Raw genomic sequence first — 24871 nt, 5'->3', positions numbered from 1 at the left:
AAATTCTCATATCTCTGGATCGAGTGCCCGAGAATGCATTCACACAAACTGTAAAGGCTACCACAGTTTCAGAAATTCCTCTAGTATTATATTTTTTCTTAGAGCTAGATTACAATGGCACGCAGAACTGAGGACATCATGTAAAGAATTGCGATGGCAGTACAACAGTAAGCTCTGTCTGAGTGACCCACAGAACAACCAACAAATGAAACACTTCACAAAAGTAGCCAATATAGCTTAATTTAAAAATTTATAGCTCTGCAAAGGGAGCGAGATACTTTCTAAGATACCCTTGATAACACGCTGAAGAAGTAAAAAGGAAACCAGGCTAAAACCACACATCTTAAGGATGAAGCAACACGCCAAAATAATGAGTGCAGTGAACCTATGATGACCATCGTTACTTACCACATACTTCTTGATGCCCAGAGATTGTGTGTCCGTCTGCTTTATCTCCAGCTCCACTGTGTTGCGTTTGCGGTTGAAGACAAATGTGCCGTTGAACTTAGCGTGACCTCCTTGCCGTCTGCGTCCACAAGTGGTAGGTCAAGGCAAATCAAGCCATCACATGTTCACACTGCTCGCATGGCCACTGGGATACGAAAGTAGCACTGTGTGTTCAATAAGTCCATTATTTTAGCTAGGTGAATAAAAATGTTATCAGTGTGGAATAATGTTTAATGAAGAAGACTAAACAGACTCAGCTAAGCATATCCAGGGCTCTTGCTAGGAGCAAGGGTTGTGAAGGTTAAGATCCTGTGTATACAGGTTCTACAAAAACAAAAGTCCAAGCCCAGAGCTAGATGCTAATGCCAGTGTACAATGATAGTTAGCATAAACAGGCAATTAATTACACTATATGTAAAAACATTGCCAAGTTTTGTTTTCTAAGTAGTATCTTTCGGAAACAAGATCTACAGCAACATCAAGGAACCCATGAGTTCAGACATCTCGCTCGGCTGACGAAAGGAAAGGAACCAATCCCATGGGCCCTGAGCACAAACTGTAAGTCATCATGTCCCAATGAAGTAAAAGGATACACCCATTGCTCCAGGAAAGTTTTGATGTCCTTTCCAGTGACTATAAAGATAGCTTTCTGGAACTGCAAAAAAAAAGGTGGTATGTAAAGGCCATGCCCTGATATACAAAACACTCAATGCAATTACAAAAGCAAGAAACAGTAAAGCTTCCATTTTATTGTTACTGTTTAACACTGGGGAATCGTTATGGCTTTGAAAAGGAGCTAAAGAGCCCAGCATGTATTTCATTCTGTCCCTTCATGTCTAACATGCATACAGAGAACAGCACGCAGATGCACAACCCCTCAGAAGATGCCCCAAATCATTTAACATCTGGCTGTGTAGTCAGATGGTCTTCCATGAGCAATCACAGTACTATGGTTAGCGCCAAAACAAAGTTGCTCAAGGGAAGATGAAGATTGAGTCATGCAAGAAGAAAATGCTTACTGACACTCAAGGAAACCCAACTGTTCTATGACCCAAAGTTTGCAGAATGACAGCATTACTTTGATGAAAATACATTTTAACGAGGGCCATATAGAGAGACTTCTCGTTCTGGGTAACGAAAAAGTTTGAAATAGTTCGGTGAACGATTTCAACAAGTCACAAATGCAAAAAAAGTGCATTCTTTTCAAAAAGGCTCCTGATCAGTGTGAGTTCTTGACGTTCAAACACACTCCAATGCCGCACTCCAGCGTAAGGAAACCGTGACCACCGTTACATGACTTGCATACAAAATGGAAAGCTGCATCTAAAGAGAGTTTTAGCACAGGTGGACAGCTGCATGCCTGGTTCCATTAACAGACCCCACTGCTACGACTGCCACGATTGCGTGGTCACATGTGCTATACGTACAGTCACAATTACCGCAGTAAGCCACATCTCTATCTGCTCTAGTGCTGAAACTGCACTCACACTGTTGGTGGAGAGAAGCATGTTGTGCCACATGTTGGAGGTGACCTTTTGCTGTGCGGCCGAACTGGCCAAGGAGAGGAGCTTGTTGAACACCTGCACGACAAACAGCGGCATTGGTCGCTGCTGTAGGCCTCAAGGCAGACCGCTGAAACAACCGTGCTCTGTTCACAGCACTCTAAGAACATCAGGGCACTCAGAATATATCCTATAGTGATGACCATTAAGTATAGGTCTATGGGAGTCATAGGGTATAGGTCTATGGGTTACATGTGGAACATGTAAACCGATGAACTTACACAATAAAAGCTAAGCAAACCAAACTCATATCCAAAGGCATATTTTGCTTGCCAGCAGCATTTATTTACTGAAAGAATGATTCATGCATTCATTTATTTGCTGTTTGATTGACTTAATAACTGAGTCATTAAATTAACTGACCAATTTATTCCTCAAAACAGCTCACAAGTACAGTGCTAGCATGTGCACAATAAAAAGAATAAACATACCTCTGAACAACGTTTCTCTCACAATACTGAAGTATTTATGTGCGAGATAAACCCACAGGTTATGTGTAACCACTCAGCCCACTTTAAGCCGTGCACTTCGGTAGAAATAAAGATGCCACAGTCTTAACCCTTTTTAACATGCGCTGACATTGATGGCGGTCAAAATCTCTCCATAGCCATTCACTGCGACATCTCTTCCCACTTTCACTCCCACCTAACCATACAGCGCAGGTCAGGTAAGGTGTCCACAGAGAAATTGTGACTTGATCGAGATAAAGATGCCACAGTCCTAACCCTCTTTACCATGCACTAACACCGGTCGAAACGTAAAAGAAGAGTTCTTGAGAGAGGTGCCTTCCGAGCATACCAGTGTATTCTGAACACCACTTCGAGCCTCATTTCAAGATGCACAGGCAAGAATGCACAAGTCCCCACCAAGGCAAAAGCCCTGCACATACCTGGAGCAGCAGCTCCCTCCCAATGCGATCTTCCAGCATGCGGATCACAAGGTGAGACTTGGCGCGCAACATCTCGGAATACTTGGGCGACACAGTGTGCAAATTGGTGACGGGAAAGTGGAACGGAACATTGTCGCACCCACTCGGGTCCAGGATGATGCCGCCTGCTTCTTGCTCATAGGCTGTCACTTTCTTTAGTTGCTGTCACATAAGAGGGGGGGGGGGTGAAGAAATGAAAATAAAAATCTAATTTATGTCAACAAACCGTGCCTGGAGGTTGACCCTTCCAGCCTTGAAATGGCAAATAAATAAAAATGATTGCCAATGCGAGATAGCAAAAAATGATACCAAGAAGGGCATTCACATAATGTGACACGTATAAGAATTTTAATTAGTGACAAAATCTATCATTTGTTACACACATTACTGGCAGAAACAGATAATGCTATGTGCAAAAAAAGAAAATAAGTTTATGCAGGGAGGCTATAGTCTGTGGTACATGAGAATGTTTTGACGTGCAATGTTGGTGTTATGCTTCATTGTTCAATAAAACCCCTGCAGCCCCTGCTTTCTTAACGTGCGGGCTCAACACCCTTATTAAGAATGTTTTAGAACATCTTCGACAGGCTTGGAAAAAGTATTCCTCTAAATTCCATTTCTTTTGATAGAGTCTGCTCCTCAAAACTTGCTCTGTGTTACCACTGAGCATATCATGCATAAGATGGGCTGGCTCCTATTGCCTCCAGCTGCAGATAAAACTGGCTCACCTTGTGAACTGAAAACCTGTACTCATTGTTCCCAAAGGCTTTCTTGTTGTACTGGCCACCAAGGTATGCTGAGATTCCTTTTGGCAACCATGAGTCAGCCCTGCAAGGGATATTTTTTTCAGAATGCAACAAATAATACTGAGGCAAAACGAAAAGGAACACAGAGAACAAAAAGCAGTGCACAAACCAGGTAATGTTTTACACAGTGCATGTTTTGGTATTTATTGTTTTTATTGAAAGTTTATAAGTAGGGGTGTGCGAATATTCAAAATTTTGAATACTATTGAATACGATTGTTATTTGGTTGAATATTCACCACTGACAATAGATATTTGAGAATTTTCAAATGTCTGGCAAGAACCAAATACTTTCAACATTCATAAATCTGACTGTGACAGAAACTTGATAGCTAGTATGGCATGTCCAAAAATAATATGAGGGACCCTTTTTCCTTTCTTTGCCGTCATTTATCGCTTGGAATGGCCATATTCAGACCCTGCAAGGGTGGACTCTCATGCGAACTTCCTCAGGTGTGCTTTCCTGTGCGACAGACTTTACGAAAACACAATGGTTAATGCAGTCTTTGAAGAACTGTGACCCAAAGGCACAAAGAAAGGAATGAGGATCCCTTGTATTGTTTTTGGACATGTTATATTAGCTATCAAGATTTTGTCACAGTCAGATATATAAATGTCGAGAGTATCTTTCTTGCCACAGTGCCCCACGAAAGCTGTGACAAAAATAGAATGGCCCCTGTCACTAGTCCAAATAATTTCATGGTCACATAATCTCAATTTGTGAGCTTCCCGCCCAGCCCACGGCAGCAGTCACTGTGCGCCTCGCATTCACCAGCCATTCAAACCTAGCTGTGTGTTGCTCTCAGATGCTGACTGGCCCAACATAGGTCCTTTGTTTTTTCATTTTTGTAGCAGCCTTACCGCTCCGGTGCCAAAATGTGTTACCATTGCTTACATCTGTGTTGGTCTTCCAGCAGGAAAAAAAAAAAAAAAAATGTACGCTCTAAACATTAACTTTTTACTGTTTGTGTGATTAGCCTTCATCAAATATTGGGACATTTACTTTTTGTATGGGTGCCAACAGGGGAGGGACATTGACAACTTGATTGCCCGATCTTTCAGGCACTTTTCTTGGTCTGTAACAGTTTAAATTAATGAGGTTTTACAACCAGTTATGCTACTTTTACTTGCCAGTCACATGACAATTTAAGACCTCATTTTTTTTAGACGTCAGATTACAAGCTGCACACCATTAAATGGTTGAATCAAGTAATAGTATGCATTTCTGTGCATACCATGCTTCATTTTTCTTTAGCATGAAATGTTTTTAGCTCCCGCTGCTGGCATACCAAGCAAATATCCCAGACACTGAGAGAAATAGCAACTACAAATGCATCCATATGCACCAGTTTGTAGTACGATGTACCGTGCCATTGTATGACTCACACTAGACCCAATTAAAGTTTGTAGCTAGTACCATCTACAACCACTATGTTATGCCTGTAATATAAACCCAATTCATGCTTATAAGTCACTCCCTATAATGTGAGAGGCGGCATTTTGGTTCTCTCTCTCTCGCTCTCTATTTATAGTAAAACCTCGTTACAAGAGTTATTTCCCAAAACCAGCTGGTTTCAATTCTCATTTGAAATAAATTTATTCATTTGTTCATACCTTATGAGCCCTTAAAGAAACTAAAAGCACGAAGTGAAGTCAGCTCATATCATCAGATTACCCCAAAACATAATCCCAAATAAGTTACTTTAACCAATAACAGATCTCTGTAATTACAAGCTAGAAAAGACCGCAGTAAAAATACAAAAAAAAAAGGAAACACATGGATCACCACCAGCAATAGTGTTCTTAAGCATAAACTGCAATTGTGTAAATGAAACTTTCAACATGCATCTCTGAACCAAGACTGTACTGTCATTTACTTGGAACCAAAGATTGTGGAGTTTTTCTTTTTAGCACTGGTATCACGAGCCTGAATCGAGTGCCAAGAAAGAGAGGCTTCATTTTTCAAATCCAACTTTATCAGCAACAAATATGCCTGCTGTCACCAGACGAATGTCAATTATAGCCACAATGAGCTAAGCATCTGGTTTTTAAAGAAAATAAAAACTTGATGCAGTTATCCTCAGTGACCCTTCAACTCCTCACTTGCTTGCTTCCCAGTATGTAAATCTCTCCTATAATAAAAATACATACCCTTGGTAATGCCCACAATGTATCCAACCCTGGCACCATACATCATAGCATAGCAGTGGAATGGTGCAGACTACATCAATGCCACAGAACCACTTTTGCAAAAACAATCAATGTGCAATGTGAAATAATGAGTGTGGTGAATTCAATCTACTAGAAACACACTGCTAAAAACTTTACATACTGCTACAAATTACACACTGCCATGAAAGAAAAGTTAGGGACAGTGAAATGAAGCGCTTAGTGGAGGAGGAAAAGGAGGAACCCACCATGTGTGCATGGCAATAAAGCAGCCAAAAAACTGCTCAGCCACCGCCTTGGCCATGATCTTGCGGGAATTGTACGCCTCGTCAATGATGTGCTTTGAGTGTAGCAGGTTGACGCTGCAGAACAACAAGCATTACACCTCCCAGTCACAGCTCCGCAGGCATATCACAGTGTCACTTCTGCTGAATCAGTAGGCCCAAAAGCACCATTCGAAGCAATGTGAAAAAGTCACAGTGCAATGCCGGAATTTGCTGCCCACGCTTGCAGGTGAATGTCAAACGGAGCCATCTGCTGTGGTGCCTTGTCTTTTAGATAGAGCAAACTACACCAGAGGAAAGCCTCTGCTCAACTAACCCTTATCTGGCATCAACTGACACAAGAAAACTTAAAATAGTAAGAATAGTTAACTGAAACCTGCACAACCAATGGCTAACATTGCTGACATGAGAATGAGATAAGTTAGAAAGCATATTTCCAGTACACAGCAGCAATCATTAGAAGTCACTTTTTATATGAACAAACAGTTTGGAAACCTCCCCTTTTCACTAATGATATGCACCAGTTGACCATTGCCCTGCCAGATTTTAAAAACAACTATAGCTCATTCTAAGTAACCCCTGCTAATAGGCCACAGAAAGGCAAGCAATAAAGGAAACCCACCTAGTCACCAGCACAGACTCGGAAACAAGACAATAGTCACCTTAGAATAGTCATGGTAGCATAGGGATCTGCATCAACATAGGCCTCAGCAACAAACACCTGCTTGTAGCATGAGTAGGGATACCGACTGGACAGCAGCTCCTCGTAGAACTCAAAGGCCTTGAAATACAAAAAAAAAAAGAGAGAGAAATAAAAAAAATTAAATTAAACCCCCCCTCCCCCTTCCAGCCATGAAAAGTTCCGGAAATGCAACAGAGAAAAAGTTTCATTTTTTTTTTTTTTTTTTATCTAGAGTTCACTGCTTAAAACTTGATTGGTGCACTTTGTCAAATATGCACAGTTAGGCTGTGCACGGATATCCTAGGATGCAGGCACAGCTGGCGATAAAATTAATTTGAAGCAAAACTTTTTGACAGGCTAGTTGGTATATGATCTTTAAGAAATTCCTTGCCCTAAATAAATAAACATAGGAAAGAGAGAGACAAAAGGACAGAAGTGCAACTTTCAACTTTAATGACCAAAAAACATAAACCAGGCACACTTATGTATCCATTGAAACCCATCTCTCCTATCATTTCATCGCCACGAAAGCATTTCTTAACAAAACTAATTTCCTCCATTACTATTCCATTTCATAAACTTCTGGCCAAGGTTGCACTAATCAAACTGGTAGAAAATATTGCAATAAATATTCTAATATTATATTTAAGGAAAAATTTGAAGCAGAAAGCAGGTGACCTTCTTTTGACATCAAATGCAAACAAAGTAACATTATCATTGCCAGCTTCGTAGTCATCATCATGTCTGTGCTGGTGATAGAAGTGATTAAGAATAGTGCACAGATAGCTTAAAAACCTCTAGGGCTGAGAAGAAGGTTGGCTGAGAATGAGAGAGAAAAAAAAAACATGAAACAAATTCAGTCCGTTGAAAGAGATCAAACACAACTTTATGCGGGCACAAATCAAGGACCTTTCCGTCTAAAGTTGTAAAATTTCGGTTGCAACTAGTCATAAGAGGGAAATAGTTACCTGTCCCAAAAATGCTACAGTTAATCTTCCAACCAAACGTGGCATCATTTCTCTTAGGTAAGAATAGTAGCTCCGTTAATGATGGCAACCTGTCCTCCTCTAATTTAAGTGTGCAAATTAAAGGCTGACATATTCCTTTAACATAATAACAAGAAAGATAAGCATAGGTCATTGCTTTCCCATCCATTTTTCACGTGCACAAGAGAAGAGAAGCAGATTTCACAAAACATTTCATGCACTACCTGAACAAAGGAAAAAAATGTTTTGATGTCCGACTTTGCCTAGCCCTAAACATCAGATAATCATAGGTGCATTAAACTACAGTAAACAATCACAACACAATTAATCAGACATGGCTTTTTCTTTATGTGCTGCAAAAAGCTATATGAAATGTAAACGCAAAACAATAACTGAAACAAGAAATGCTGCTCATCATGATCTTCGACGGTGGTCTTTTCAGTTTAAATGGATGACAGCCAAACAAGTAATTAATCTCCCACAATGAGAACCATATTTTGTTGTGTACTTTCAATTGACCTGTTCCAATTCCATCTGCACCACATAGTACAGTGTATGGGAGGGTGATTCACTGCTCGAAATAAATGGGCTGTGCTCCAGTGCTCTACTGCAGCCCCAAATTGACCGGATATCAGCTATGCAGCACTACTCTCTGCTTGTGCAGCACTTCTCCAGTTTCCACTAGACTTCACACCAAGGGAGTCAGCATGCCCTAGAGTGTTCGGCTTATCTACCTCAGCAGTTTAGCACTTGAGTGCGCTCCAGTGACTAAAGTGCCTAACTAGCAGCAAAAGTTCTTAAACTGCAGAAAAATAAAATGCAACATAACAATGTTGAAGGCTACCGTGATAATAAAAGCCTGCACTTACCTCGTGCAGGAAGTTGGTGCATTGCTTGAGGAGGGGTAGTAGGTGTGGGAGACAGAAGTGTGTCACCTCGTGCATCTGGGGGTCCACAAAAATCTCAAACGGCCTGTCAAGAAAGCAAGAGAAGCATGTGTGGAGAAAATAACATTCGGTATCAAGTCATCTGAAGTCTGCAAATGAGGAGAGTGTGCGTGGAATTACTGGTTCCGTTGAACTGAAAAGTTGTTTTTCAATATTACAACTGCAAAAAAAAAAAAAAAAAGAATAATGAGTGGAGCGAATGCTTCTCACTTATGTTCAACAAGGTATGCATTTAATGATGTCAGACATGTTGTCTAGTGGAAACCACACAAAACAGCAATAACTGATGGCGATAAATATGTAAACAAGGGCAGCCAAGGAGCTCTGCGACCTGTCATTGGCAACATTTGACCAAGTTGTAAAGTTAAGGTTTAGGACAAGTTATTTGAATCAAAACAAGATCAGAACTCCTATCAAGAGCCAAAAATGAAGATAAATGCGCAGCAGGGAATAAAACTGCAAAACAAAACAAAACAAACAGAAATGAGACCAGAAAAGCAAGTGAAATATGGCAGCAAAATACCTCTAATTAAGTCACTGCTTCATATGGCCCCAATTGCTAACGAAAGTGTGAATTTGTTATGCGTTAATTTTTCTGGTTCAGCATAATTCACTACAGAAATGCCTGATCAAAGTAATTAAAATGCTGCACTGCAGGGGAACAAATGACACAAAAACAAAAGGACAACTCGCATGTTAGGCAACAGCTCACCCAACGGCCAGTGCAATCTTGGGAGCAGATGTCGGGGTGGAGAGGTTGTAGTGGTATGTCTTCTTCCGCATGTCCGACGTGTAGACAGTCTCCACGAGGTCCCCGCATGACACAGCGATCATGTTTGAGTCCACTGTAAACTCCATCTTCCAAGTGCAGGGGTCCGCATACGAGTCTATGCATGGGAACCAAAGCCTGTAACAAATAGAGTGAAACCCCTGATGTGTTCCTGCATTCAAACTGGGCGTTCAAATGATCTTCACAATACAGCAGTTCACTGCATGCGCATGGAGGCCCTCAATAAGCCTGCTTTCAAAACTGAAACCTTTGACATTAAAGAAGCAAATCTGAAAGTTTCAATGTGTGATGCTCCCTGAAAACATCTATACTGCCGTACATCCACATGTACACAACTGCATTTCCATCTACTATGCCGATGTAATTTTGTGAGAGCTTAAAATTATTATGTGCCAAAAGCAGCAAGAATTAAATAAGAAAAGGCAGAGCTTCTAAGTATATATAGGTACAATACTAAGTCTAAAACATTGCTCAGTCTCCTTCTGTTAAAACTGAAGACCTGGGGCACTTAAGTGCATTTTAGGGACAGCAAAAAGCTTGTGATAGCATGAAAAGGCAGGCAGCAGTATTATGTGCAGCCATGTAGTATATTGGAAAGCTGATGAATCCTTTCAGTTCCAACTGTGTGGTACTGCACAAGGATGCCTCACACAAATAAAATGAGATTTCTCCATTTATGGCTGTACTTATGGTGACTCCTCCAAAGATATTATGCAAGGGAACCGTTACACGCAGGAATGGCCTTATCAGAAGACATATTTGAAATTGGCCAGGAAGAAAACCTAGGTTCAAGCATAGTGCACTCATGCAAAAACAAAACTTGCCTTGAGGAGTTTTCATGGCCATAGGTGAACATGTGAACACCACGCTGCAAGAGAGATCATGGAGTGAAGACGCAGCACAAAAAATAGTGAAGAGGATGGAGTCATCAAGACAGCCCCCAAAATGCTTCTCAAAGGGACACTGAGGATGCTGAATCCAATGATTGATAAACTTAATTTCTGGCTCTTCCTGGCACACTGATGTTTGGTTCTAGGAAGACTTGCATTTACCGGCCAGAAAAATCTTTTTATCAGTTGATTCAAATTTGCAACATCCTTAGGTACAGGTTGCTACTACTTTGAAGTGAACAGTGGTGGAGTGTGCGTCCGGCATATGCACACTCCCAAAACCAGTGTCAACGCACAAAGTTTACTTGCAGCATCAGCCAGTGACAGTGACATCTATATTTGTTTTTTGTACTTTTCTATTTCATAAAAGCTTCTTTCTACAGTGAGAGTGGCCACTTTGCAATTACCATGTGGCACCTTGTCGAGAGAGGTCATCTATTATTTTTCCTCAGCGTCCAACTTTAAGCTGCTACTGCGAATTCAAGTAAAACTGAGGACGTCAGCAGCAAAACAAAAGGCTCATATATTTTGTGGTCTTATTGCAGATCGAAAAGACATGCTTTTAATAGACTTTTCAAATCTGAAAAACACCAAATGTTACTCTACCTTATTTATTCATCACTTACATTTCACCTCATTTTGGATGTCACAGATAAAAAAGTGTGACACAGAAAACATTCGCAGGCGTAATCTGCATCAATGTCCGCCATCTGAATGTTGCATGTGCATTGAAGTCTAAATTGTTGTTTCAATTTAGGAAGTTGTTTACACGGATAAATAAGCAACTGCTTTTAATTATCATGAGCATAACATTTCAACATTTACGAGGGCAGCATTGACAAGGATACAGTCAAGATTTACCTCAGCGAGAGTTCCCTCGCATTCAGGAACCACGAAATGTATTCCGCCCTGTGGCTTCTCCAAGGAGAACTCCACGCTGACACGCAAGGGTTTCCCTTCTGCAGTAGAAAGGCATCAAACGCACATTAATTAGCAAATGATCATTGCAGCCTAACATACAAAACTCACTCACCTTGAACAAAGTGAGCTGCCTCTGACGGAATTCTGACCGACAGCTCTCCATTTCCGTAACCAGGGTCGACCGACCTGACAGCAGCCATATGAGCTGCTGAAAAGGTGTCGATGTTTCTTCTAGTAAAGAAAAGTAAAGCAAACCGATGTTCACTTGGAGCACACTAATTGCATAATGCAATGCCGAGCCAACAAAAGCTATTATAAAAAACTACTCTACCTCAAAAAAAAGAAAAAAGAGAGAGAGAGAGAGAAGAAAACATGAATCAACATGCAGTAGAATTCTACTCAACACTTCCATTCACTTAAAAACATTTGCTAATAATGGACTCCGAGATGATAGCAAATGGCAACACACATACTGTTTGTTTTCCCCGGGGCATATGTCCAACGTTGGGTCGTTGTACTGGAAGACACACTCGACTTGGTCGTTGATCCGGATCCGGTAGACACGTAATTGGCAGTTAAGGAGTAAACGTCAAAGTATAGTGCCTGACCTACAACATGCTCTACATTAATATTAACATAATAGGGAGGGTACAAAGGCAGCCTCTTCAGTTCATGCAGCCAAGACAGAATGTCAACCATGCAAACAAGTTGTATCAACGCCCTAGCATTACAACACAAGATTCTTAAATTGAACCATCGCAAACACATAACCACACCTTACGCAATGTGTTAAACACCTGTAATACAAGAGCATTGCAACCTGTAGAGAGTTCTGAAATGAATAAATCATAATCAAAAGCAGGCACCGTTGGAAGGATATGGCTTTGTTTGCAGTTGATCCTGATCCATCGCAGGTCGGACTTGGTGGGTATCAAAGTCAATTCAACAAAGCCCTATAAGCACAGGTATAAAGCACAAATGACCGGTTACGTAAGACAACTGAATATTGCACCCTCCGATTACGAGGACAAATACACAGACCGAGCTAAATCTGCTTAGACAGACCGGCAAAGCTGCATTTTCATTTATAATACTTTAAGAGTTATCTCCAAAAGAGCAGAAAAGAAAAAGACGCTTCAGATGTATTTCTACGCTTAGATCGCTTTCTGGGGGTACAAACTCGTTTTGTAAAAAAGGCTATATTTTAGCTGTGTTCATAGAAAGGCGCCACAATGACACATTTCGTTCGCGAGAGCAGTCGGCAAAGGAAATAAGAAATGTAGTTTCACTCACGATCAGCGACTGCCTCTGGAAGTTAATGCTGGTGATACACAGCACCTGATGGGACGTGAACAACAACAACAACAACAAAAAAAAAACGCACGTTAGACTAAACTGACCGACCAAGAGTGACTGGGTCGTGGGCATGCAGTGAAGCAAAAATATTCCGCGATTTTAACACCTGTAACAGGGTCATCGCTCAGATGGAGAAACGTGTACTTATAATTTGTATAGTCGTTGGTGTTCATGAGGTTTCTCAATTTTCTTTATCTTAACAGGTGTCATGCTGTCTGTGGGAACTTGCTAATGCGCCGACATGTATTGTTATGTTAAAAAACAGCTATGAAGTAGTGCAGACAGACATTGTCCAGGCGCGGCACAGCACCACAAAGCTGCCATCTTGGAAAACGCGTGATGTCCACACCGATCCGAATGCGAAGGCAATGCGAGTACTGCCGCAGTGCCTCGAGTAGTATTTACCTATAAGCAATTATTCGTGTTTATTTCCTGATGCAAAATGTCATGTTTACAGTGATATGAGCTCCTTATCACAAAAGCAAAATTGCATTTGTTTTGTTGCCAGCTTGTGCGATTATTCATGATTGCTGACTGCTGCTGCGCGCGGTCATGTCACATGGCCTCATGACTTAACCACTCAACAGCGTGACAGCGTAGGCATTCAGGTATTCTAGTTCACTATACTATAGCATGCATCATGATAGGCATAGAAAAAAGAATATTTTATTTCTTGGTGTGAGCACTTATGGACTATAGACACCTAATTTTTGAGTTCGTGCTTTATCATTTGTAATGATACCTAGAACATTACTGTACACGGATCACCACGTAACATTTGGCTACGATTGCTGAATAATTTATAATCAAATTTTCTTTATCACCTGTTTCGGTTTCAATAGCCGAGCTATGGCTTTGACGTCACAGTCAAGTCTAGGTCACGCGAGGGAGTAAACAGCCCGCCTGCAAATCAATCACATGAGGTACCAAAAACCACAAATTCCATTGCTACTAATTCTACTTCCGAGGAATCAAACTGTATGAATCTGGAATTCACCCGGCCGCCACCCCAGAAGCGTAAAGGGGGAGAGACCGATCCATTTATAACCCTTAATAGAAAATTTGAACAACGTAATGACAAATTTGATAAGCAACTCGAGAATATTAACACGCTAATCCAGCAACTTCTAGGGGCTCAGGGACAGATGCAAGTGCAGATTCAAAATCTCACTAAACAAATGCAGGAAGCATCACTGGCCTTCTCTGAATCCAGTAACAGAATCGCAAAACTAGAAGAAACAATGGGTAACAATCATGGGCAAAAGCCATAATCAGAAAGACAACTCCGCGATCTGGCAGTGGAACTGCCGAGGGTACCAGAGAAAGCGAGCGCTATTGCAACAATACATAGAACAAACTGCCGACAAACCCATAGCTATCATGATACAGGAGACTGGGAAAAACCCAACCAAATTGTTTGGATATCAATTAGCCACAGCAGCGATAGGGGCGAAAAATCCAAAGTCACGACTTTTATCCAGAGAAACATAGCCGCTACTAATCACGAGATCACATCTCGGGATATAGAAGCAGTTTTAACTGAAATCATCACTGGAAAAAAAAGACCGAAAGAGTATCTTTCTCTTGAACATATACAGCACTCCGAAGCAAAAGAAAGTTAGTTTTCAAGCCCTATTCCGAAAAGCCCTAAAGATGGCAGGAAATAACCCGCTTATCATAGCCGGTGACTTGCAGCCCATCAGGAATGGGGGTACAATCAGCAGGATCCCAAGGGCAGACAATTATGGGAAGGCATGCAAACACTAGGACTCACCCTGCACACTGATCCAAATGCACCCACACGCACGGGTAATAGCGTCAGCAGGGACACCACCCCCGACCTGACCTTAAGCAAGAATGTAAGTACAGCGGACTGGAAAAACACCGAGCAAACCCTAGGTAGTGACCACTTCATTATTGCACTCACATTAGGAAAACGAATCAAAATTAGAAAACCCAAACAACCCAAAATCACGGAATGGGAAAGATTTAGGCAAATACGAGAGACCGAGGGAATTGAGAAAATCGACGATATCGATAAGTGGTCACAAACGCTAAAGAAACATGTGGAGGAAGCAACAGTCACTCTAGAAGACGAAGATGCACCGCCGAGTATCGATAGCAAACTCCTACACATGTGGAACAAGAAACAGGACCTAGAGAAAAGCCTAAAAACACAAAGATGGAACCGTAATATTAGGAGAGCACTAGCTCTACATAATAAAGAGATGGAGACATACGCCATCAAACTAAATGAACAAAACTGGTGTAGCAGATGTGATGAAATGGAACAAGGCATGAGCCTCTCCAAAACATGGAACATTCTACGACACATGCTCGATCCGGAAAAATCTAAAGCACAAGCCAACGTAAATCAAACTAAAGTTAAAGGAGTATAGACACCATTTCTTGAAGCATCGGAAGGAATACGATTGCTTTCTTGGTTATACAGAGATGCTCCCCAAGCAATCCCAACCTCGCACGTTCCCGCGAAGATATTTTAATTTGATTTTAAAAACAAGCCAGGCAAGTACTTCGTTTTTCAAAACCCATTGGCATCGACATCTCTGTGACGAAAACGTGTACATAGGTAAACAACATGACGTCATCAAACAACTGTGACGTGGAGTCGGCAAAGCAAAGAGCAGTGACGACACATGGTCGCACTCGAACAGCGCCGCCGCCGCTTCCGGCCGTGCCCTGAGAAAGAACACCGCTTCTGCTCGCTTTACTCGATGGCTTCTTCGTTAGTGCATGTTACAATTACCTCACCGGTGTACGTATGGAGACTGCCTGCTAAACTCAGGCCCCAACAGCATGCCTGCACAAGTGCAGGGCTTACGGCAACGGTGCCTGTCGATGGCGCGCCGGGAACATACTGCGCCGCTCCCCGCCTACCCTAGATGTCGCTAGCCCTAGCTGGTTTCACATCGAAGCGCCAGCGAAAGGCGCTTCGGACCGAGCTAACGCTGCAAAAAACGTCGGAGTTTAGCGCCGCTTTACTGCCCATCTCGTAAAATAATTTCTTGCTTTGCGCGACGCCTTCAGCAACGGAGCTAGCTGACATCAGGTGCATCGCACCGGGCAACAGCTGTCGGAAAAAAAAAGTTCGCTTGTATCACTGTAAATATTTCTACCAGGACCTCCGTATTGGCCGAATAATCCTCGCAATTTAATCGTGACTGATATTCCTTTGTACAAATAGTTATGTAAGCGAATGAACAGCGATGTGCGATAGCTAGATTACCGATAGCGGATGCTGAGGCAGCTATGACTTGGGAGCCGATCGCGGCGGCCATTCATTCATTCATAAACCTTTATTCATGAGGATGACCTGAGGCCTAGAGGGGAAGGGGGTGGGTTAGGTGAGGTTGAGGGCGCCAGACTCCGACATGAAGTCTAGCAGGGCACTAAGCTTGCGCTTGGCGTTGATATTGGGGGCTGTCCAGTCTTCGTAACTCTGAATGTGGTGAGCAGATGTGTAGCGTGCGCGGAGGCCAGCCGTGACAGGACAGGTCCAGACCAAGTGCTGCAGGTCAGCGGAGTCAGCAGGGCAGTTGGGGCAGCTGATCTTGGTTCGGCGCCATTGACTCAGAATGTCCGGTGTGTACGCTGCACCGGCTCGCGCCTTGTGAGTTAGAACTTGAGCTGGACGAGAGAGGCCGGAAGGGATCGGAGGAGTAATACCGGGGACAAGGTCCCGCAACAAACCCCTCCGCTCATGTTTAAGCCGCGTGATGACAGAGTCCGGTATGATGAAAGAGACGGGAGAACAGTAAGGGTGGTCCGAGTTGGACGGGCCCACATCAAGGCTATGCCGGCGGTCTTCCTCTAGCTGCGCGCCAGCGGCCTCGTGGGCCATTCTGTTCCCAGTTCCTTGTGCGTGATGTCCAGGTGTCCAATGAATTCGTACCGAGACTTGTGAGGTCTCTCGCAGGTATCGGCAGCGCTCTTTGATGACGTGTTGTACTGAGGTCTTGTAAGAACGGGCTTGCAGGGTTTTTATAGCCTCTTGACTGTCGGTGTATATGTGGATGAAACGATCTGTTCCTTTGGTGCAGTGTTAAAGGGCCTCGTCGATGGCTGTTAATTCGAGTTCAGTTGCGGACCAGTACCTGCAACCACTGTGGCTAGTAGCGTGCAGCTGTGAACCCTCTTGGTAGTAAGCTGTGGTTACAAACGTGATGCCGGTGTCATCGTCATGATATAGGGCGGCGGAGATCGATGTGCTGGTCTTGTGTATCAATTATGTGGCGTTGTCGGTGATCTCTTCCTGGCCCTTTGGTGTTGGTTGGAAGGGATTTTGGATCTGTTACCAATGTTTCTATCCATGGTGTTGTAAGGTGGTCCAATATGGGCAAGTGTAGGTTAGCTTCGTCAAAGATTAGAGTGAGGAGGCGATGCCCGTTGGGTGTGTGACGCAGGCGAGTTTCATGATTGGCTCGGTGCGTAGCAATAAGGGCATTCACTGGTGGGAGCTGAGCGAATCTGTGGAGCTCCGTGATGCGCGTGTGTACGGGTAGACCAGTTATAACCCTCAAGGCAGAGTTATAAAGTAAGCCAAGTGTCTTGTAATTGGCTGCGGTCAAGTCAAAGTAAGGGGCACCGTAGCGGAGCTTAGCGAGCAGAATAGCGACGGTGAGGCGACGCGCTACCTCCGTCCCTGCGCCCCCACTCTTGCTGCTGAGCCGTTTGATTAAGTGGAGCGTTGGCCTCCTTGAGATTTTAGCTGAAGGATCCAATCCTTAGCAGTACCATGCTGATTAATGGGAACGCCAAGTATCCGGAGATAACCTTCGGGGGGTTGTGCGATGTTTTGACCGCCGAAGTGAAGGTTGACGTCCACGCCGCCAGGCGGTGGATGTATGACCAGAAATTTAGTTTTTTCTGGGGATGGACGCATGCCTGTAGAATGAAGTTCAATCTCGATTGTATCTAGTGCTAGTTGCAGCGTCTCCGTTTGTTCTCGAGCCGTATTACGGTACGTGGTCCAGAGCGTGATGTCGTCCGCATATATTGTGAACCATAGGCCATCGATTTTGTTTAGTTGCCATGCGATTTTCGCCATGACGATGTTAAATAAGGTGGGGGAAATGACTGAGCCCTGAGGCACACCCGTGCGGTTTGTAAAATGTTGTGCCGTGTGGTTGGTATCGATTTGAATTTCATAGGTTCTATTACTCAGGAAGGATTTCACAAAGTTGATGACGCGGGCTCCAACTCCAGTGTGGATGAGCCACGGCTTTACGCACCCAGATTGCCTTGACTGCGCCAGATGGCGCCACATGCTTGGACGGCGGCACGCAGGCCTGCCGCGTCGGGACCAATCAACGCGTGAACAGGCGTGAGCACGGGAGCCATCGGGAGAGCTTACGGGTTACGGTGGCTGATCGCATCATTACTAAAACATTTTTTAGAGCGCAGCTCTTTGGCGTCCGTTCCTGGGTGTCGCGTCGGCGTCGGCCTCGTAACCAGCTCCGCCCCCCTTTCATCCCCCCAGCGCTAGCAGCGACCGACTGGTACCGCTGGATGTCGCTGACGCCGCTAGAGAGTCAAGATAACGTGACCGCATAGAACACCGTCGCCGCCATGCAGAAAGAGGAGGGTAGGGTCCCCCCCCCCCCCTGTTTCTGTGTGGCGGATAGGGTGCTCTTCAGTTGCCGACGCGCCGGTTATTTCACGTAGGCCCCGGCACGTCGACGAATACGTGACCACCTTCCCACGGCTAGACCTGGTTCTTGGCGCTGCGGAAGCGAGGGTATCATATTATTTGCGTCGGCATCGGCGGCGTTGTCCCTGAAACCAACTCCGCAGCTGGGGTTGACTCACTATCGGCGTCAGCAGCATCAGTCAGTCGCTGCTATCTCTTCCCTCCTCCCTTTATCGCGTTGTCCGCGCCACCCCCCTCCCCCCCTCTTCCTGTGAGTCTCCGGTTATCAAAGCGCCGGCTCGAACTTAATTCCTTTCTTCGAGCGCTCTAAAAAATTCTGTGATAGCGCATACATGTGTTGCTCGATTTCTTTGCCTCAATCTATCGAAAAGGTGAAACAGCTTATTTGCTGCGCTCAAATTTGGCATTAGGAAGTTACGTAATCGTCGGTAATTTTTTTTTTTAGAACAGCTTGGCTCACAGCGTTGGCCAACCGGACTGATAAAGCAGCATCTTCACGGTTCCTTTGTTCAACATTCCTACTAGTTGACATTTCCTGCGCGTCAACCCACCAAGCTTTCGTGGCTGCTGCTGATTCCTGCTTCGTCGCATGAGTCGCAGGCGAGCGGGTCGGGATTAAAGTGCCCGGCAATGTTAGTAACATCCACGCTACTGGGCAAAACAACGTCGCAGTACTAATTATGCTACGCTGAAGCGCTGCTCGACGACGATATTTTCGTGCACGTGCGACAGCAAACAGACGAAAAACGCGACCCGAATGCGTCATCAGATTTTGTGTTTACGCGATCACCAACCTTGCCAGTAGGGAGCGCTCGTGTGGCGTTCTCGTATCTTCGACGTCATCGCGCGCTCGGGTCCTGGGAGATCGAAACCGAAACTGGTCCTGATAAATGCACTGATAACAAATTAATTGATCTGTGCTGGGGCTTTTTGGGTCGCAGTCCCTCTGTTTTGGACCACTGTGGATCGATTAAAGCAAAAATACCGGAACAGAAAATGTACGTGTCTATACTCCTTTAAGCATGCCTTCGAAGGCTCGGACGAACAATTGATGAGTAAATTAATCGAAATCTACATTGGACAAACGGAAACCGGAACGTTACCAGCATATGAGGGGAAACCTAACCTAGACTTAGACGCCCCCATCACCAGGGCTGAAGTCCGAGCTGACATTATTGGATTAAAGACAAGATCAGCCCCAGGACCTGACGGTATCACGAACACTATTATCAGAAATCTAGACGACGATTCAATCACAGCCCTGACAGGATACATGAATAAGGTATGGGAGACTGGACAACTACCGCAGGCATGGAAAAATGCCAGTATAGTCCTCATACCCAAACCGGGGAAGCCGCCAAAACTAGAAAACCTAAGACCCATATCACTGACCTCGTGCGTGGGAAAGCTAATGGAACGCGTTATTCAGACGAGACTTACCAAATACATGGAGCAAGAGAACCTCTGGCCACACGAAATGGTGGGCTTCAGGCCGGGGCTAAGCACACAGGACGTGATGCTCAGACTTAGATATGATATCATAACACATGAATCTTCAGATACAAAGACTATTCTCGGACTTGACCTAACCAAAGCCTTCGACAATGTCAAGCATAAGGCAGTGCTCGAAGGTCTCCAAGAAGTTTGGGTTGGAATCAGAACCTATAACTATATCAAAGAGTTTCTCACTAACAGAGAGGTCACCATGAGCTTTCAAAGCGCCAAATCACACACAATCACCTTGGGTAGCAAGGGAACGTCACAAGGCTCTGTCTTGTCTCCCTTTCTATTTAACATTGCTATGAGGGGGCTACCAGCACAACTAAAGCAAATACCGGACTTAAAATTTAGCATGTACGCAGATGACATAAATCTCTGGATAAATAAAGGTAGCGACGCAGAAATAGAGAACAAACTCCAGGCTACCGCAAATAAGGTGGTTGAGTACGCTGCGGAACGCGGTCTATCCTGCTCGCCGCAAAAGTCAGAACTATTCATCTACAACCCCAAATATAAGAAGAATAAAGCAGACATAAAGATAAATATTGAAAACTATACCCGGTTCCACAAGTAGAGGAAATTAGAATCCTAGGAATGATCCTCCAAGCAAGAGGGCAGAACACAAACACCATCAAAAAATTGGAGAACTACGCAGCCCAAGTTACGGGCATATTCAGCCCAAGTAGCGCTTAGAGGACACGGTCTCAAGGAACGTAGTCTACTCAAAATGACACAGGCCTACATCATCAGTCGCATATGTTATGCCACACCTTTTCTCAATCTCAAAAAGACAGAACGTGAAAAAATCGACGTCATAATTCGAAAATGCGTCAAACGCGAACTAGGCCTCCCTGTCTCCACATCAACAGAGAAGCTGGAGAAAATGGGGATTCATAATACATGGCAAGAGCTCACTGAAGCTGTCAGAATCTCTCAACTGGAAAGACTAAGTCAGACGGAGACAGGCAGAGCCATCCTAGACTGGGTCGGACTCCAATCAGACAGAGGCCCACAGACGAAAACGTCTATCCCACCCAACATAAGGGAACACATACTGGTACCACCCTTACCTCGAAACATGCACCCAGACTACAACAAAGAACGCAGAGAACACAGAGCCAAAGCCATCGCTAAAAGAATGAAACGCAAAGCAGTCGATGAAGTTGCTTATGTAGACGCATCATAGCTGTCTCGGCAGTAGTAAATGGAGAAGGTGCACCTAAAATTGCGGCCTCAACACGCACCCGTGACATTAGTACAGCTGAAGAGGTCGCAATAGCGCTCGCATGCACTGATACACAGGCCAAAACTATAATCAGCGACAGCAAAACGGCTGTCTGGAATTTTGCAAAAGGACGGATCTCAGAGGAGTCCAAAGAGATTCTTCTCACAAATCCCATTACTAGAACCATATCCATCATATGGATACCAGCATACGAATCTGTCCCTGGCAACGAAGCTGCGCACCTGCTGGCCCGAGATCTCTACCACCGGGCAGCGGTAGAACAGCCCGAATGCAAGGGAATTAAAGATTGCGCTATCACATACAGTGAGATCACAGAATCTTACAAATTAGATCGAAAAGTATACCCTCCCCCAGATCGGTCCCTCACTAACAATGAAGCACGCATCTGGAGGCGATTACAAGCCGATAACTACATCTGCCCTGTCTGGGTTTTTTTAACACAGACCGGGGAGGAAGAAGATTCTAAACGTAAAAATTGCGGACAAAAAGGCACGCTAGATCATATAATATGGCAATGCGCCGATTCCCCAGGCGCCGGCATTAACATTGATAGTAGAGAAGCCTGGGAGGTTTGGCTGCGGAGCGGAGATCCCACCGTTCAGCGGCACGCGACCCGCCTAGCGGCTGAGGCCGTGAAGAGTGCTTGTAACCTCACCTGACCTCAGCCTGCGGGGCCCTCCTGACCCGCTCCCCGGCCTGCGTGCCGGGGGCGGGAGATGAAGGGCTCCTTTTCGGTGGAAATAAAGTTTTCATTCATTCATTCATTCATTCATTCATTCATTCATTCATTCATTCATTCATTCATTCATTCATTCATGAAAATACTGAGATGTACCCATTGCTGTGTCATTTCAATTCACTGCAAATATAAAGACAGCCTGCCACAAGAATACGAATCATTACAAGTGAAGAATGAGCGATTATATTGCTGTTTTTTTTATGCCGCGCATCGATATAATTGTGACGTCATAGCCATCTCTCGGATATCGAAACCGAAACTGGTGATAAAAGAAATTTCCATTATAAATTATTTAGCGATCGTAATTGTGACAACTGCGTGCGGATCGATATACAGTGATGACTTACGCATCATTAACAAAAAGAAAAATGCCCCCAAAATTTGGTGTATATAGTCATTTAACACCTATTTCGCGCGAAAGACTGTCCCAAGACACATGCACAAAAAAATGTTACTGTTCATACAAGCGTGAAGATGAAAAGAAAAAAAAACTATTTGATTATTCCCCATTCAATAAAGGACATTCAATCATCAATTTAATTATTGGTGTTCTTGAGATTCAGAAGAATATAACTTTTTGCCCAGGCATACCGCGTAGTAATTAGTAGTAAAATTTCAAGAATAGCGCAACTGATGACAAACGCTGCGTTATTAAAGTGAGCTCGTCAAGTGACTTTTGATGGCGTAATCCTTGAAAAGCGCACATGTTTATTGTCCCACCAGCCAGTCCCTTTCTGGGTAAGAATTAAACTGCGCGAATTAACATATATATTCTTTATCATGAATGATTAGGAATTGCTAATCATATCACAAGCCGACAGCTTTTCAAGGCCCATATTTAACTCCGGCCATCAAAAGACAATCGGCGATTGCGGCCAGTTAGTTTCGCTGTCCTCGAAATTTTGCCAGTTTATAGCTTGGGCAAGGTGTATTTTTCAGAATTCGAGGAACTATTGTTTTTGCATTTTACAAGTGCACGTACAAAAATGCTAATTGAGCACTTCGTATGTAGTCTTTATATCACTAAATGTCTTATAAGGCCTTCATGAGAGAAGTAGTACAGGAAGCTGAACGAAGTAAAGCTCAGCTAAACAAGTGCTAACTGCTTCTGCATCTGTCCTTAGTCAAAACCACTGATTTTTTTTTTTCTTTCATCTCTGATAAAAGCCTCATAACAGGCCTGAATGCCGATACCTCCAGCTGGTGGTACTGTGTAAACAGTCTACTCTGCATTCGGTGGCACTAAAGGCAAGTGATCCGCTTGCAGTAACTGATACACAAGGCCAACTCAAGAGTCATGGAAGCGAGAGGTATAGGTGAGCTGCATGCCTTCTCAAAGGCATGCAGATTTTTAGTGACCCAGCTCATGACCCCAGGCTCACCATTGCTTCTGCGTCTTAATTTGGACAATCCCAAGCGAAATTCCTAACTGGTCCAACTGGTTTAAGGAACAAATTTCTGTTTCATCCCATTTGGTTCCCAACTGGATTACAATGGATCCCCAACTAGAATTCAACTGGAAATTCGCTCCTTAAACCAGTTAAAATTTTCACCTGGGATGCTGCTTTCTTTTTATCAAGAAAGCAACACGTACCTCCGGCACCGCACGGCACGTAACCCTGCCCCGCGGTCTCACCCACGCAGAGCAGGTTGCGCTTTGGATCTCGGTCGGGATTGCCCTCGCCCCTGCCGTCATTCGGACGTAGCATCATTCAGCGACCTTTATATATCCGCTCAGGATGTCCGATATACAAATGCGAAAATATTGAAGCTGACAATCACCACTTGTGGGATTGCCCAAAACGAAACCTTAAGAGAATCCGGCACCTCAGGTCTTTCACCGAGAAATACTGCTTCATATATTGCCTGCACGCAGGCACCACATCATCGCTCACTCCAGTGGACATCATAAATCAGCAAACCTTTTTTTCTATTCATTTAATCACTTCATCCTTCACACAGTATCCCCTGAGATGATATTTATAAAAAAGCATATGAATCTTCTAGTGCCCAATTAGATGCACACTTGTTCAAGTACATGCAATGTAGAGTGAGGCGAGATAAAACTTTATGAAGGAAAAGGGGGATGGGAAACGGGGAAATCACGAGCAGGTTGGTCGGCTCCTTTAAGTCCAGAGCTCTGCTGGCTTAGCTGCTTCACGGACCAGGTGGACAACCCTTAGCTGGACGTCCAAGTATTCGCTGGGCAGTGCCGCCTCCCACTGCCCATATATGTGTTTGTCTGAGGCAAGTTCTGTGGTTTTGTTCTGCACCCCCAGGCAGGTGCCACACCTGGGCAAACAGAGCTGTAGTGGATGAGGTGCATTACTCTTGATATATATTGATATATAGCTTGGATGAGGTGCCAGATCAATTGCCTCTGTTGTTGCCAGTTCCTTGTGTGGAGTGGGGTATATATGTCTCTCCAGCCTCACGTGTTCCTGACAATCTCCATATATGCCGGGTAGAGAATGGGGTATGGGTGGGGCTGGTGGTCCGCCCGGCTAACTATATACTTTTCGGGCTAAGCCATGCCCCACCTCATTTCTCTCAAGCCCTTCATGTCCAGGAAACCATATGACATAATGATCTTGTTTGTATTTGACAAGTTCAAAAGAGCAAATACTCTCGCCAGCACTTGGCCTTGTGCGAGTAGCGACATGCTGGTGGGAGAGATCCCTGCCTTCTCGCTATATCTGATGACCAAGGCCGCTGTTGTGTTTCTGCCTCCTATGGTTAATTCATATACAGTCAAACCCGGATATATCGAACTCAAAGGGAATCGCGAAATAGTTCGATATATCGATATTTCGTTATACAGAAATCGGATTGGAACGCCGCTTGCTGTCGTGAAAAATGGTACCGTATTTGTCGCGTAATCAACCCACTCGCATAATAAACCCACCCGCCACTTTTGCCGCCGAGAATTTGAAGAAGAAAAAAAGCGT

General features: G+C 44.0%; 1 protein-coding gene across 5 annotated transcripts in view; it reads right to left on the bottom strand.

Moving 5' to 3' along the window:
* Taf2 (TATA-box binding protein associated factor 2) overlaps positions 1 to 13123 on the bottom strand; it is a 60504-nt gene extending 47381 nt beyond the window's left edge. For 3 of the 5 annotated variants that reach the window (XM_084579568.1, XM_084579569.1, XM_084579571.1), the window contains exons 1-15: positions 12705 to 12867; positions 12293 to 12364; positions 11885 to 11976; positions 11524 to 11642; positions 11352 to 11449; positions 10425 to 10468; positions 9523 to 9717; positions 8733 to 8835; positions 6858 to 6976; positions 6160 to 6273; positions 3666 to 3765; positions 2899 to 3099; positions 1935 to 2027; positions 1041 to 1102; positions 409 to 526 (exon numbers count right to left, since the gene is read on the bottom strand). In XM_084579568.1, coding sequence (XP_084435694.1) covers positions 409 to 526; positions 1041 to 1102; positions 1935 to 2027; positions 2899 to 3099; positions 3666 to 3765; positions 6160 to 6273; positions 6858 to 6976; positions 8733 to 8835; positions 9523 to 9717; positions 10425 to 10468; positions 11352 to 11449; positions 11524 to 11642; positions 11885 to 11976; positions 12293 to 12364; positions 12705 to 12839 — 1665 coding nt within the window. In that variant the 5' untranslated portion in view covers positions 12840 to 12867. The other 2 variants (XM_084579572.1, XM_084579570.1) reach the window with 2 other exon arrangements.
* Positions 13124 to 24871: the final 11748 nt, after the last annotated feature.

The sequence above is a fragment of the Amblyomma maculatum genome, chromosome 9 (assembly GCF_055883805.1).
Source record: "Amblyomma maculatum isolate TAMU_Amacu chromosome 9, ASM5588380v1, whole genome shotgun sequence".
Taxonomy (NCBI): domain Eukaryota; kingdom Metazoa; phylum Arthropoda; class Arachnida; order Ixodida; family Ixodidae; genus Amblyomma; species Amblyomma maculatum.
This window is presented reverse-complemented; position numbering and strand designations above follow the sequence as displayed.